General features: G+C 34.3%; 1 protein-coding gene across 1 annotated transcript; it reads left to right on the top strand.

Moving 5' to 3' along the window:
- Positions 1-311: 311 nt before the first annotated feature.
- On the top strand, positions 312-16,576 carry LOC128556974 (coiled-coil domain-containing protein 134-like). The gene is made up of 6 exons (XM_053543226.1): positions 312-862; positions 1,729-1,853; positions 4,741-4,825; positions 6,613-6,791; positions 9,856-9,930; positions 12,598-16,576. The coding sequence occupies exons 1-6, from the start codon at positions 745-747 to the stop codon at positions 12,733-12,735; spliced, it is 720 nt and encodes a 239-aa protein (XP_053399201.1). The 5' UTR covers positions 312-744; the 3' UTR covers positions 12,736-16,576.
- Positions 16,577-16,906: the final 330 nt, after the last annotated feature.

The following is a 16,906-nucleotide window of genomic DNA, read 5'->3' as shown; positions in this document are numbered from 1 at the left end:
TTTGTACACCCTTTACACGTATTAAACATTTTCATTTGCTATTTAAATGCAATTTTATGGTGAATAAACCAAACATATTCATGTAAATACAATGTATTGACCATTTTAGTTTGAACAATATGTTACAGGGTCTGTCGATCGCAGGGACCAAGAAATATTACAACAAAGAAAGAAGAATATAGATCTCTGATTTATCGAGTAATATTAACATCTGTAGTCAGCGTGACTAGATTTTGCTTTTTACACACGTGTTAACTTTATACATGAGTGCCAACACATTATAATTTATTGGGATAAATGAACCAGCAGAATTTTTTTAGTATTTTCTGTTTATTTTTTAAACATTTTTATTTCTAATTGTTAATTCTAAATTCAAAATTTTACATTGTAGATGTAAATTGATTGGAGGATGCAGGATTAAGACATGGAATATATTTTTTCTGTTTTAAAAGTTTGATAGTGCTTAAGAAGAGAATTAAAAACTTTTACTCAATACCATTATTTTAATAACTTTCTACTGAATATATATCTTAAAAATTGGACAATTTCAGGGATCTGAAACAATTTTTATTCATTCAAGATATAAATCAAAGCTGATTAACTTTGATATGAATAGAGAAAATGTTCTCAAAAAAGGCGTAAAAACACATCGTTAGGAAATTAAAATACCAAGTCAGAAAAATACCAGTGTAACTTTATAATACTATTCCAAAGGAGACTTTAAAAAGACAATAAAATTGAACAATGAAGAAAGTGATAGTTCCATCAGTTGAGGATGTTCCAACGTCTGGATTTTTTACTCGTTTCTTGATATACACGGCTGTCGTGTCTTTTATTGCATTAGTAAAATGGCTGATGGATGGTAAGGATTTATACTCCATTTGTTAATTGGACGACACCATGATGAAATTTACTTTGTATTATTTTTGTTTTTATCTTTTCTTCATTTTCAATTTATATGTGTATATTGAAATAAGGTGTCAGTTATTGCAACATCGATTTAACTTGCAGAGAAAAACTTTATTTTTTGAAGAAAATTCCTTGCCACCATACTTACTGTTATCTTATTTTGCCATTACACTAAAATTATCACAAATATGGCAGTCTCTCCGGCTAGTATTTCTTTTCTTATTGCATGAAAATTGCCTAAATTGCTGCCACATAATTATAATACTTTGGTTTATTTAAGCTTGGTTGTGAATAATGTTTACAACTCTTAAAAATCAATTTTGGAAACCAGTCTAAGAATTCAAACTTGCCATTGGTCAGTTTTAGGTCTCTGCTCAGAATCAACCAATCAGGTAATGGAGTTTTTAGACTGGTCTCAGAATTGAAATTCTTACAGGATCTGAACACATGGCCATTTGATGTGGTGGCCAACACTTTGTGAACTTTACCATCTCATTGTTCTTGCCTGTAAATGTGACATACAGTATGTGTTGTGAGAAATGTTGTTGTGGAAATCTCTAGTAGGTTATAGTGTCTTGTAACAGACACTGGGCTTGGTACTCATTCTGAGAGAAAGCATTTAAGTTATATTAAATTTTGAGGGGATGGGAAAGCTGCATGTTTGTGCCAGAAATATGAACAGGTAGGTTTAGTAAGAAATAGAACGTTTACATTTTTAGGGTAGTTGCATGTTTGTACCAGAAAGGCATGAAAGTGCAATTTAAGTTTACTTTACCAGTGATCTTGCCTTTGGATACTGTAGTACATTTTTTTTTTCAGATGTGAAGTTGTTTGAACACCAGAGAGCTATACAGTTAGATGCTGTGAAGTCAATGCAGAAATCCAAGATGAAACATGACCATAAATATAAACTTACAGAAACCATGGTGAATGATATATTCAGGGTAAGTATGTATAACTTACAGAAGCCATGGTGAATGATATATTCAGGGTAAGTATGCATAATTTACAGAAGCCATGGTGAATGATATATTCAGGGTAAGTACACATAACTTGCAGAAACCATGGTGAATGATATATTCAAGGTCAGCATGCGTAACTTGCAGAAACCATGGTGAATGATATATTCAGGGTAAGCATGCATAACTTGCAGAAACCAAGGTGACTGATATATTCAGGGTCAGCATGCGTAACTTGCAGAAACCATGGTGACTGATATATTCAGGGTAAATATGCATAACTTGCAGAAACCATGGTGAATGATATATTCAGGGTAAATATGTATAACTTGCAGAAACTATGGTGAATGATATATTCAGGGTAAATATGTATAACTTGCAGAAACCATGGTGAATGATATATTCAGGGTAAATATGTATAACTTGCAGAAACCATGGTGAATGATATATTCAGGGTAAATATGCATAACTTGCAGAAGCCATGGTGAATGATATATTCAGGGTAAATATGCATAACTTGCAGAAACCATGGTGAATGATATATTCAGGGTAAGCATGCATAACTTGCAGAAACCATGGTGAATGATATATTCAAGGTCAGCATGCGTAACTTGCAGAAACCATGGTGAATGATATATTCAGGGTAAATATGCATAACTTGCTGAAACCAAGGTGAATGATATATTCAGGGTAAGCATGCATAACTTGCAGAAACTATGGGGAATGCTATATTCAGGGTAAGCATGCATAACTTGCAGAAACTATGGGGAATGATATATTCAGGGTAAATATGCATAACTTGCAGAAACAATGGTGAATGATATATTCAGGGTAAATATGCATAACTTGCAGAAACCATGGTGAATGATATATTCAGGGAAAGCATGCATAGCTTCCAGAAACTATGGGGAATGATAAACATTCAAAATATGTATAAGCATGGTTAACATGCTATTTTCAGGGTGAGTATGCTTAACTTTCAGAAACCATGGTGAATGATATGTTCAGGGTACTGGTAAGTATGCATTGTTTTCAGAAATCCCAGTGAATGATATATTCAAGGTAAGATTGCATTACTTCCAGAAACTGTTTTCAGGGTAAGTATATATAGTCCAAATAATAGGATGTTTAGAGATAGCCTGATAACTGTTGACTGTTGCTAAAATATCAAATCATAGAATAAGCCATCCCGATAAATCAAACGAGTAAGGCTAAAGTATGTATATCTTGCAGAAACCATTTATCTTAATATCTTTCAAGGTAAGTATGCATAATGTACATAGTGAGTGAATGATATACACACTTAATTGAAACCTTGGTTATCAAATAGGTTTGTTATATATTCCCAACATTTCATTTAAAACCTCAGAAACTGAAGGGGCCACAATGGCATATTGGTTCAGGTAGATGACTTTGAAACATACACAAATGTAGAAACTCTACCCAAAATATATAAAATTGTCGATAATATTTTTGAGTTACATATAAAAAGTCTTAAGTTCATAACAATTTATTTCATTGCAAAAGTCAAATCACGGTATATGATTGATATATCAAAGCTTGTTTTGCATTAAAGCATTATAAACATGGTAATTTAAATTTTATGCAAATAAATTTTACTGCAAGGAATAAACTTATTATAGAAAACATAAAGTTAATGTGCAAAACCACTTAATTTACTTTTAACTAGTTCTATATACAGTTGAAACTTTCATCCTCTCAAAAGTATGGCAATCTCGAAGATATTTCCAAGTCCCGTCCTGAAAAACTTGTACAAAATATCATTTTAAGTCTCGAAGTAAAATGCTTGATCTCTTGGAATTCAGTATACCAACTTTCAAGTGTAGTTGCTGTAGATTTTCGCATCACTTTTACTTTGTTATTTGGGTGACTTAATTGCTTTTTAGCTTGACTGTACGAAGTATGGAGAGCTTTCCTACTCGACCCGGTGTCGGCGCTGGTGTCCTTCCGCATCCGCACCTTGGTTAAAGTTTTGATGCACTTTCTCTTTATCTCTGTAATTACTTGATGGATTTGTTTAACTTAAAATAGTTGTTTAACATTATCACCCACATCATATGGCACAAGGGCCATAACTCTCACACCAATATTTCATGAATTATCCCCCCCCCCCCCCCCCCCCACTTTTTACTTAGAATTTCAGGTTAAAGTTTTGATGCACTTTCACTCTATCTCAGTTATTACTAAATGGATTTGATTCAGACTTAAAATAGTTGTTCGACATCATCACTCACATCATATGACACAAGGACCATAACTCTTGCACCAACATTTAATGAATAATCCCCCATTTTTACTTAGAATTTTAGGTTAAAGTTTTGATGCACTTTCACTCTATCTCAGTTATAACTAAGTTGTCTTTGATTCGATTCAAACTTAAAATAGTTGTTCCACCTTATCACCCACATCATATGACATAAGATGCATAACTCTTGCACCAATATTTCATGAATTACGCCCCCTCTTTGCTTAGAATTATACTTATTTAGTGTTTTAATACACTTTATCTTTATCTCTCTAATTACTTAATATTTTTGACATCATTAAACACTCCAGTGACAGCTCCAGCTTCCTCAGATGTGCCCAGTTTCACTATCCAACAACGAAATAGTCGAGCACCCTGTCTTCTGTGACAGCTCTTGTTTAACATGTTGCACTTTATAATTGTACATATACTGTTGGCGCTCTTAATGTTAATAATCTGGGAGACATAATGTGTTTGAACTGAATGTCTGTCTGTCTGTCATCACTCTTACTTTTGTACTAAATCCTCCTTCTGTTACAGAACAATTCATGTACCCGGTAAAGTAGTAGATAACTTGTTATGGTTAATTTTATATAATATTTGCAGGTATTAGAGGAGTCGAAAAACAACTTGACAGAATATGGCTTTGTGCCTGGAGATCCCTTTCCTGAAAATGAGACAATCAGAGATGGTGAGTGTTGCATTTTGAAGTGAACATTTTAAAAACTATCTATCTTTAATATATATTTTTTGAAGTGTGGGCTTATAGCTATCAAACAAAATTAATAGGCTTGTGAACAATTCAACCTTGTGTTACTAGAAAATATTAAAAAAAATTTTTATGCAACATTGATAATCATGAGTTGCACCAGGGCTAATGCCTGGAGAGGTACCTGGGGTAATGTGGAAAGAGAATTCCTTTTCAGGAATGTCTGTCTGTTCTTGTATCTGGAACCAGTGTTAAAACCAACCAACATTTTAATATGTAACCAATGATAAATGCAACATTATATCTTAAACCAATGTGAAACGCAACATTATATCTGTAACTGATGTTAAAGGGGGCCTCTGTGGCCAAGTAGTTAAGGTGGCTGACTTCAAATCACTTGCTCCTCACCAATGTGGGATCACTTGGGGCATACAATGCTTCATGTAAGGAAGCCATCTAGCTGGCTTACAAAAGGTCGGTGGTTCTAACCAGGTACCCACTTGTGATGAAATGATGCCCTAAGAGGCACCTGGGGTCTTCCTCCACCATGAAAAGCTTGAAAGTTGCCATATGACCTATAATTGTGTCGGTGTGACATGAAACCCAACAAAAAAAGTAACTGATGTCATACCCATAAACCCAACATATTTTAAACCAATGTTTTACCTTACATTATATCTGTAACCAATAATATGAATTAAGGCACCGCCTAGCATGGGGATTTATCTTTTATATATCCACTTACAAAGAAATATTCAACACTCAAAAGAAAGTGTAAATTCGCGCTAACAGCGAGTTTACATTTAGAGTCATCATACCTCTTACAGCGAATAATATACTTTGCAAAATTTACGGGAAGCCGTGACGGTGACGTCATTCACCGCGTTCTCGCACTGGCTTTAGGATTGTTTTTTGTTTGTTTGCACTCCACGCAGAAACTTCACGGCCTTTACACTTCCTTACTGTTTTAAAAGTGTTTTTCAGTTGTATGTACAGTTTTCATTACGAAAAAGAAGTAAAAGAATTATTTTGGCGCGGTTTACGAATTTCTGAGACTGATTCGGGGTCCTCGGATGTTCATGCAGACAACCAGTCTGCGACGTGTACTTAAACCGGAACCGGAAAACATAAAAAAAATTGCCTCAGTATAATTATGAAAACAACAAAGACGAATAACTATATACGGACGTTACCGTCTTGGGGATTTTCATCCCCTATTAAAACCGACATTATAAATCTGTAACCAATGTAAAACTTGACATTATAATCAATGTTATTTTGGAAGTTGAACATTGTTTTTGTCAGACAAATGTGACTTAATGTGAATTAATTTATCTGTAACCTATCTTATTTAATCCAATTCTAAGTTTTTATAATGATTGCTGAATAATTATAGGTTATTACCTTTGTATCTCGAAATATGATACAAAATATTTCCCGATGCAAAGATAATAACCTTTTTATTACATACACATCTACACGTATAAATATAATGTAAATATCATTAATTTGTTCAATAGCCTGAATAGATTTGACAATACTGAACTGAATAGAAAAATATAGTGCAAGAACAAACACTGAATTACGTCACGCACCCAATATGAAATTCAGGCGTCAGTGTATGGAAAAATATTGACGTTTCCGGTACCAGTTGTGTAACTTAACGGGGAATAGAAACGTGTATGTAATAAGGAAGTAATATTTAATGTACAATGAATACTTTCAACATGAAAGGTAAGGGGTATTAAAACTTCACTCTCACATTTCAGCCATGTCAAATGTATTTGAGAACACAGCGATGTTTGGGGACCTGACACTACGGCTTCCTGATATAACCCATGATATATACGACAAAAATAAACATTGGGAGTTTCTCATTGGTTGGGCCGTCTGGTTTTCTATGGAATCTGGAGTATTCCAGGGACCAAATGAACAATTACTATCATTAGTAAGTACATGAACTTATTGCAAATTTCTAATCCTTAAATTTTAGGCTGAAATTTTATGCTGCCTTTGAAAGAATATTGTTTTGCTGTTGGTCTGTTGGTCGGTAGGTCTGTCTGTCTTTTGGTTAACCTATACTGTGTTGGTGCGCCGTAAAACCCAAATAAATAAATAAATAAATAGTCTTTCTGTATACTGGTAGACAATTTGGTGTCACATCATTAACAAGAGAATGCTTTGTTCTAAAGTGGTCACACTTCATAGAATGATTGCCGGTGGTCAGTAGGTGATCCATGATGTTTTTAGCCCACCATCATCAGATGGTGGGCTATTAAAATCACTCTGCGTCCGTGGTCCGTCCGTCCGTCATTCCGTCCGTCCGTCCGTCCGTTAACAATTTCTCGTTATCGCATCTCCTCAGAAACTACTGGGGGGATTTTGACCAAACTTTGTCAGAATGATGTATTGGTACCCTAGTTGTGTCCCCCTGAAAATCAGACTGGTTCAACAATTTATGAGTGAGTTATGGCCCTTTGTTTATTTCTATAATTTACATAAATTTATATAGGGAAAAACTTTGAAAACCTTCTTGTCCAAAACCACAGAGCCTAGGGCTTTGATATTTGGTATGAAGCATTATCTAGTGGTCCTCTACCAAGATGATTCAAATTATTTCTCTGGGGTCAAATATGGCCCCGCCCTGGGGGTCACATGGTTTATATAGACTTGTATAGAGAAAAACTTTGAAAAACCTCTTATCCAAAACTACAGGGCCTAGGGCTTTGATATTTTGTATGTGACATCATCTAGTGGTCTTCAACTAAGATTATTCAAATTATACCCCTAGGGTCAAATATGGCCCCACCCTGGGGGTCATATGGTTTACATAGACATATAGGGAAAAACTTTGAAAATCTTCTTGCCAAACCACAAAGCCTAGGGCTTTGATACTTGTAATGTAGCATCATCTAGTGGTTCTCTACCAAGTTTGTTCGAATTATCCCCCTAGGGTCAAATATGGCCCCGCCCCGGGGGTCACATGGTTCATATAGACTTATATAGGGAAAAGCTTTTAAAATCTTCTTGTCAATAACTACAACATTCAAATTTGGACATGTATATTTTTGAGTGGCAAGATGAACCTTGACATGAGTTGACCTTGATTTTGACCTAGTGACCTACTTTCACATTTCTGTAGCTACAGCCTTCAAATTTGGACCACATGCATAGTTTTGTGCACTTGAAAAAACTTTGACCTTGATTTTGACCTAGTGACCTACTTTCACATTTTTGAAGGTACAGGTATCAAATTTGGACCATATGCATAGTTCCGTGTTTCAAAATGAAATTTGACATTGATTTTGACCTAGTGACCTACTTTCACATTTTTGAAGGTACAGTCTTCAAATTTGGCCCACATGCATAGTTTTGTGTTCCGAAATGAAATTTGACCTTGATTTTGACCCAGTGACCTTCTTTCTCATTTCTCAAGCTACAGCCTTCAAATTTGGACCACATACATGGTTTTATGTACCTAAACAAACTTTGACCTTTACATTGACCTAGTGACCTACTTTCACATTTTTGAAGGTACAAGCTTCAAATTTGGACCACATGCATAGTTCTGTATTCTGAAATAAAATTTGACCTTGATTTTGACCTAGTGACCTACTTTCACATTTCTCAAGCTACAGCCTTCAAATTCGGACCACATGCATAGTTTTGTGTACCGAAATGAACTTTGACCTTAAGATTGACCTAGTGACCTACTTTCACATTTCTGTAGCTACAGGCTTCAAATTTAGACCACATGCATAGGATTGTGTACCAAAACAAACTTTGACCTTGACATTGACCTAGTGACCTACTTTCACATTTTTGAAGGTACAGGCTTCAGATTTGGACCACATGCATAGATTTGTGTTCTGAAGTGAAATTTGACCCTTGATTTTGACCTAGTGACCTACTTACACATTTCTCAAGCTAAGCCTTCAAATTTGGACCACTTGCATAGTTTTGTGTACCAAATTAAACTTTGACCTTAAGATTGATCTAGTGGCCTACTTTCACATTTCTCAAGCTACAGCTTTCGAATTTGGACCACATGCACAGTGTTGTGTACGGAAATGAAATTTGACCTTGAGCTACTCAGTAAGTCATGAAATTTGGAACACTCTAAAATGGCACATTGGTGGGCGCCAAGATCACTCTGTGATCTCTTGTTGTGGTAAAAAGATCAAAGGTCAAGGTCACAGTGACCGTAAGAAAAGAAAAAATTCCAGTCAATACCTTGAGAACGCTTTGACATACTAAGACCTACCACAAGATGATTTGCAGTGGTCAGATGATAGTCTGTTTTTGGTATTTGCTATTTTTGGGGTCAGTAGGTTAAAGGTCTAGGTAACAGTGACATTTAAAGATTAAAAATGATAACTTATCCATGACTTGTTATTCAGCTATCAAACTTCTTGGCATCATTGTTTAAGGTCAGAGAATGACTCCTTTTTCTTCTGAGGTCTTTAAATCAAAAGAGAAGGTCACAGCATACAAGAGACTGACAGATACACACCCAGTAACTTCCAGCAAGGGAGCATATTAATTTTGTTTTTCAAACAGTTTTACACTTCTTTTTTATGAATATTGAGATTTTAAAATGAAGTTGTTTAAAGTCATCAGTATAAAAAATGCATTTTCAGTTAAAGGCCTAGATTATTTGACTGAATTACTAGTAAATTATGCATAAAAGATAAAATTTTGTTTGTTGTTTGTAGAAAACATATAAAATTTTACTTTCCATATAATTCTGATTTTATGGTCTAACTCATTATTCACTTGGTTTAAAGTGAAGATTTGAAATTTTCAAAAGCTTTATTATGCTGCTGTTAATAGTAAATTTTCACAAAGCTATCAGTTAAATGCTAGTTTAAATCAGGTATACATTTTTGCATAAATTTGCTATTTTACAGATATAAGGTATAAAGTTATGTGCATTTTAACTAACATGTTTCTTCATTCAATTAATTGAGTTGTTATTCTTTTTTTTTCACAAGCATGCTTGTTTATTTCAGATGTCAATGGAGCTAGGTTTAATGCCAAAAGATGAAAATTTTGTAAATCCATATCAGGAGATGGAATTTTTAAAGGTCTGTCTTTTATTATGCCCCCAAAGGGAGGCATATTAGTTTTCAACTGTCCGTCCGTTTTTTCACAACGTTAACTTTTTGCATGAAGGCACTTTACTCGCGAACCACTGCACCCAGCCTTCAAACTTCAGATGCTGATAGTACTTATTGAGTACACGAGCCCTACTGACTTTGGGGTCATCAGGTCCAAGGTCAAGGTCACCAGGTCAAAGGTCAAGGCGCTGTGGGGGCATTTGTCACCATTAGTGACCGCTCTTGTTTGCTCATCTTTCTATTGGAGGATACCTTTTCTTGCCTTAGTTCTTTCATCACCTGTTGCAAGTAGTTTCTGTAGTAACTTTACTGTTGTTCAATAGGCATAGCAAAGTTTAGCATGTAAGCTGTAGTGAAAGACAATAAACAAATCATACATGTCATTGAGGTCTGTATGCAAGTTTATGGACTGGGCCTGTCAGATCATACATGACATTGAGGTCTGTATGCAAGTTTATGGACTGGGCCTGTCAGATCATACATGACATTGAGGTCTGTATGCAAGTTTATGGACTGGGCCTGTCAGATCATACATGACATTGAGGTCTGTATGCAAGTTTATGGACTGGGCCTGTCAGATCATACATGACATTGAGGTCTGTATGCAAGTTTATGGACTGGGACTGTCAGATCATACATGACATTGAGGTCTGTATGCAAGTTCATGGAATGGGCCTGTCAGATCATACATGACATTGAGGTCTTATGCAAGTTCATGGACTGGGCTGTCAGATCAAAGATACAACAGTCAAACTTCGTTCACTCAAACTCGGATAATTCGTACACCACTTCTGCTCGAACTCGTTATCAGGTCCCAGCAAAATATCTATATAATGTTTACTTTTCAATGACTTGAACAACCGATAACTCGGACAAATTTTGCTACCTTCGGGTTCGAGCAATCAAAGTTTGACTGTATACGACCCAAAGGCTGAGCTGAGTTTATATTACATTTTTGTTTGACTGCCCTATGCATAAGCTGCATATGGATTGAACTTGCTTGTATTATTTGTTAAATTTTACTGAATATAGATCAAGCTTGATTATATACATAAATAATAAATAATTATGCTTTCTCATGATATCTGGATGGTGCAATGGTAAAAATGCACCAGTATAAGGTGAATCTTCCACATCCTTGAGTCGTGGATAAGAAAATCCCAACGGAGGTTGAGATTTTGTCCATAAACAATGTTTCATTACTGAATTTACATAGAAATACTGAAAGAAATATACAAATGAGGTATATTAAGTAGTATATTCTTCTTTTAAAGTTCCTTAAGGCTTTAAATTTTATGTTAAAAAAACATGAATCAGTTGTCAGTTTAGATGTTATGTGTATCTACATGGTTAGAAGAGCACTTCTTTCAATATTGCATAGTTAAAACTCTAAAGGGAGGTAATCATAAACAATGAATTAAATAATTTTTCCTAATGTTGATATTCAGACTTTTGGCAAATATATGAGAAAACAATTATCAAAAAAGGATTTAATAACAAGCAAACCAGTTTTATGCCCATAACAAAAATTGCGGCAGCCGCATTTAAAAAAAAAAAAGCATTATGGACCTCTAAAGTCATTAGAGCTAATTGATATAGACTGCCATAGAATAGAAACTGAAATTAAAGACATAAGCCCATTTTGTTCTAAGTCTTTTATTCCTTGAAGGGTTTAACCCTTATCATGCTCGACATGATTGATTCTGCCTTTGCGACTAGTGCAGATCAAGATCAACCTGCACATCTGTGCAGTCTGATCATGATCTGCATTGTTCGCCATTCTGTCAGTATCTTTTTGGTATGCACCCTTTTAACATTTAATGGTACTGTTTAAATTGAAAGATTGACAAGTTCATTATAGAAATTTAGCAGGGTAAGGGTTAAGATACCTATGTAGAAGAAATGATAAGTTATGAAGTCATATGAATGAGAAATCTCTTAACAGCTTGTTACTGATAGCTTGATAATGTTCAATTTATATGTATAGTGTTCTATAATTACAATACACATGTGTTTTCTTCAATTAACTTACATATATACACAGTGAATGTAACTCAGTTCTCAGTGAATTCTATTGACCTGATAGAGATGACATATCTAATGATCAACAGGCTGTATTGGATGTATTATTTTGTATTAGTCTGGGTACCAACTAGATAATCTTTATAAAATTCTTTAATCATTTCTCTTATATATTCTGACCAATCTTTCTTGGCTCTGATAATCCTGTGTTTTGAAATAGCCTGAAATATACAAAATTTGAATAGCCTCAGGAGTTATCTCCTGTGAACAAAACACAAGATCTGAACACAGACTAGATGTGCTTGTTTACATGTATCTAACCTTTATGTTGTAAACCAGCTGTTTAATTGAAGTTGCGTGTAGGAGAAGCTTTCTCAGACTTGAGACAACTGATTGACCATTGGGTGCTAACAGTACTAAGAAATTAATTTTGGCGGTCCTGTCGAGTTGGAGATAACAAGATTTGACTGTATGTCAATAAATGGAAATATTTCCTCTTAAAGTTCATGGAACATCATTCTTGTCTTAATGAAAGAATTTACAGAAGTATTTTGTTTTTCGTCTGAACCTCTTTAAGTGAAGAATCATAATTTGTTTTTCAATATCCTGCAGGAGATGGAAGAAGCAGAAAGAGAGATGGAAGAAAAGAAAAACAAAGAAAAGACAGAAAAAGGAAAGAAGAAACCACAGAATGTAAAGCCAAAAAGAAAAGGTCCAAAACTTAGTGGTGGACATCATTCAGAATTATGAAAGGAACTTTTGGTTACTGTTTAATCCCTCTTTTATGTAACAAGTTTTTTTCCAGATTTCAGTTGAAATATAAGACAAGTCCATTTAGTTTATACATAATTTAAAAATTCTGGCGTCCAAAATTGCAGAAATTTGCAATAGTAAATACCCCAATGAAACTGTTTCTTACAGTAACTTCAAACAGAATTATGAAAAAAAAATCGAAGGTCATCATGCTTGTTCCAGAGTTATCTGCCCTTGAATATGCAAGTTTGAAGAAAAATCCAGTTTTAAGGGCAGATAACTCCTAAACAAGCACTGTGACCTATGATTGTTTTTGCATTTTTTCTGTTTCTAACATGAAACTGTGTTCATATACAAAGTTTGAACAATTTCTATTATTGGGAAATTTTTGCCCCATCTCTCATACAAGAAACTGCAGCAAGTGTCTTTAAAAGAGCCTTGAAGATGGTAATAGGAGCTTTTTAAGTGTCCAAAATGTCTTGATTTGTTTTGTAGTTACTATAAGAAACAGTTTCATTGGGGTATTTACTATTGCAAATTTCCGCAATTTTGGACGCCAAAAATTTTAAGAATTGAAGATTTAGCTTTATTTGCTGATTGATGTTTATAAAAACTTTCAGGATACCTTAAGTAGCATAAAAGTAACCTTTCCATTGGAAAAAAATCGGAAATTTTCTAAAAATTAAGTTTAAAATTGTAATTTTGCCCATTTTTCACAATGGGGAATACACATTTCTGGCCAAAAAGTTGACATTATTGCAGATATTTTAAAAAACCAAAAAGATCCTACTACCACCTTAGGAGGTCTTTAGAATATTGTATTTTTTTGCCAGAATCTTACAGAATAAATCCACAATATGAGGAGGAAAACCTGTTACAGATTAGTTGGTTCGGACAGTAGATTAAATTCTAAAAAAATGTTCAAAATCCATTTAACAAATATTTTAAGTTTCTAAATTACTAAGTGTTCTTACTGATGTGTAAAGGTTGCAACACAAATTTTTACACAGTATCATTGAGCTTCAAAAACACATTTTAACCAAGGAAGAAGTAGTATATCAAATATCCTAAGATTTTTAGAAGCTACTTTACATATTTTAGTGAAAATGAATTAAAAAGCAGGAACCTTTCTTTTTATAGGAGAGGATATATTGTTTAATTTTTTAGTGGTTTAGAAAATTTCTTTATTTAGTCAGTCAAATGTGGCACTATATCTGTATTAATCAATGTCTGGAGGAAGAAATTTCTCTTAAAAGCTGCCATATTTATTTTATAATTATGTCTCCCCCATAGGTGGAAGACATATTGTTTTTGCCTTTGCCGTCCGTCTGTCTGTCCATCCATCCGCATTAAGCTTGTCCGGCTTTCACAGGTAAAACTGCTGGCCGGATTTCGACAAAACTTCACAGGAGTGATCAATATAAAGCCTAGTTGTGCATATCTCAGGCATGTCCTGCTTCCCTGCACAAAATGGCCACCAGAGCTAAAAATAGAAAATTTTGTCCGGCTTTCACAGGTCATACTGCTGGACAGATTTCGACAAAACTTCACAGGAGTGATCAGTACCAAGCCTAGTTGTGCATATCTCTGCACAAAATGGCTGCCAGAGCTAAAGGTATACATATGTTTTTGTGACAAAAACACCTTCTTGTTATCTCTGGTATTATGAAACCAATGATAGGCATTTCAAAATTATATTGTTATGAATAACCCACATGTCATTTTCATCCTGTGTTGTATGAGAAGACTACCGAAATATAGGTATGGAACTGGTGATGACTGGTATAAGCAAAACAGCCAGTGGCCCAAGAGAGCATCTGAATTTGGTCAAGCTGGTGAATAAATGAAAAGGTTACTGGGTGATTTGTATTTACAAAAAATCATGTAAATGTTATTTATGTATGTGTGTGCAAGCTTACATGTACTTATAGTTACCACTGGTAGCTGATATGAACATTTGCTCCAGGAGATTGTTAGTAAATTTTAGTGGACGGATAGTGCAAGATACAGAAGATGCTTCTCATTCCAGAAGATTCCCTAATTTTTGCAAGTGCAGGGTGTATAGCACGCACACATGACTCTTATCTCAATGTTAGTTGTGTTTAGTTGGAGCGAGGGCTTAAACTCAGGATCCCTGGTTTCGTAGTCAGACAGTGTTACCATTGGACTACGTTACCTGCTCTAAGGTTACCTTCATTAACAGCTTATAAATCTTTCTGAAACACTCTCATTGGTCAAGGGAGCCTCACATATGGTTCCTTAAACACTGATAATGACGGAAAAATTCATGTAAACTTCCGTAACTGTAAATTTAAGAGATGAAAAGGGATATAACTTTGCGGGTATAAAATGATACATTTTGTATGTAGCTTTGTTGGCCTATCTGAACTTCAACCTAATCTTTGATTCACCTAATCAACAAATAAAGACTACAGTCAAACTTAGGTTCTCTCGAACTTGGATAATTCAAACACCATCCTACACTTGAACTCAGCATTAGGTTCCGGCAATATCCTTATTGAATGTATATTGTTTGATTGCTCAAACTGCCGATAACTTGAACAAATATTTACGGTCCTGTCGAGTTTGAGCAAACAAATTTCAACTGTAAAGTTTAGAACTTTTTGTATCCAAAATGGACTCGTTTGATAATGGAAAATGTCCTATTAATGTATTTTTTTTAAGATTAATTAAAAACTAACCAAGACATTTTGAAAATTACAAAAGTTCAAGTTCTTATTATCACCTCAGAGATCTTTGGTGTATAATATGAAATGATGTTGTTCTAATTTCAAAAGAAATCAAGTAAAAAAGTTGTTGAAAAGGTGGATCAAGCAGTAGGGCTATAATTGTACAATATGTAATATAGAGGGTTGCTCAATGGAGAGGGGTGTATAAGAGAATCCAATCAAATATATATGTGACAAAAATTATGTACAGTTATTCATAATATGTGCTATTTATTTTACCACTGTGTTCATTATATTGTGCAAATATGTCAGAATGTTTGTACTACAACCATAATTTTTTTAAAAATGCATTATAAATTGCAACATAAATTATTTGGTAGAAGACTGGTCATAATCATTATTATTTAGTATATTGAAAATATTATAGAAATCTTCCAACAGTTGAGGTGTAGATTAAACATCTGACCCAGGAGTAAGTATTTAAACAGTAATGAGGGTCTGTCGAATTACCACAAAAACATTTAATCAAGAGCCAGATATTTCTATCCACAACTACAATCTGTGATGGATTCGTTTTCTTGCATACCATAATAGCCTTCAATTAATAGAAAAAAATAAGTGCTTTTCTTTTAAGCACTATTTTATTGTAGTAGCTTATGAATTCAAGCATTCGTTCATTGATTACAGTACAAAAGCTATCTGACACCCCAGGTGTTGGATGTTTTTCCAGGACCAGCAAAATTACAGGAAAGTCCTACCAGGCATGCAATACACTTTGAGTTCATAGCTTTTTCATTTCCTTATCCTGTTTATATATTTACGATCTTTAATGCTGAAACCAGCACATGCATTTAATGTAATACAATGGAATTGGAAAGAAGTAGGGATGGCAACGAATATTCGAATATTCGTTCATGACACGAATATTCGAATACTGTTACATTATTCGAATATTCGGAAAAAAATAAAATCATAATAAATAAATAAAAACCAAATGCAAGAACCAGTATGTTCGTTTATCTAATTTACCAAAATTCGTTTTCATAGTAAATACGCGCGAAAATGGCTTCCGTCGCTGTCAGACGTGTCACTTTGTATATTACATTATTAGCGTGCCGATATTGTACATCGCTATGGTGATGACATCGTACCCTATAGTAGTAAGTACCGCTAATTGCTTACCTTTAGAAATTTTATTAGTCCCCAATTGATGTAAATCCGTTACAAATCGCCTTGTTTTCGGTAGGTGCGAACCGCATATAATTAAAAATCATCAGAAAGCACTTGAACTAATGACTCGGATTTCAATCAAAGTCGATTCAAGATGTATTTCAGTAAAGAAAAATGCCGAAAAGTGTTGTAAACAAGTCAAATGTGATGAATATTATTTTTATGTAAAAGGATTCCTCTTGATAATAAATGCATTTCGTATGGAAAAAATAGTACAATCTACTCAATATAGGAGAGATCGCCCTGAC

Source organism: Mercenaria mercenaria, chromosome 5 (genome assembly GCF_021730395.1).
Source record: "Mercenaria mercenaria strain notata chromosome 5, MADL_Memer_1, whole genome shotgun sequence".
NCBI lineage: Eukaryota > Metazoa > Mollusca > Bivalvia > Venerida > Veneridae > Mercenaria > Mercenaria mercenaria.
This window is presented reverse-complemented; position numbering and strand designations above follow the sequence as displayed.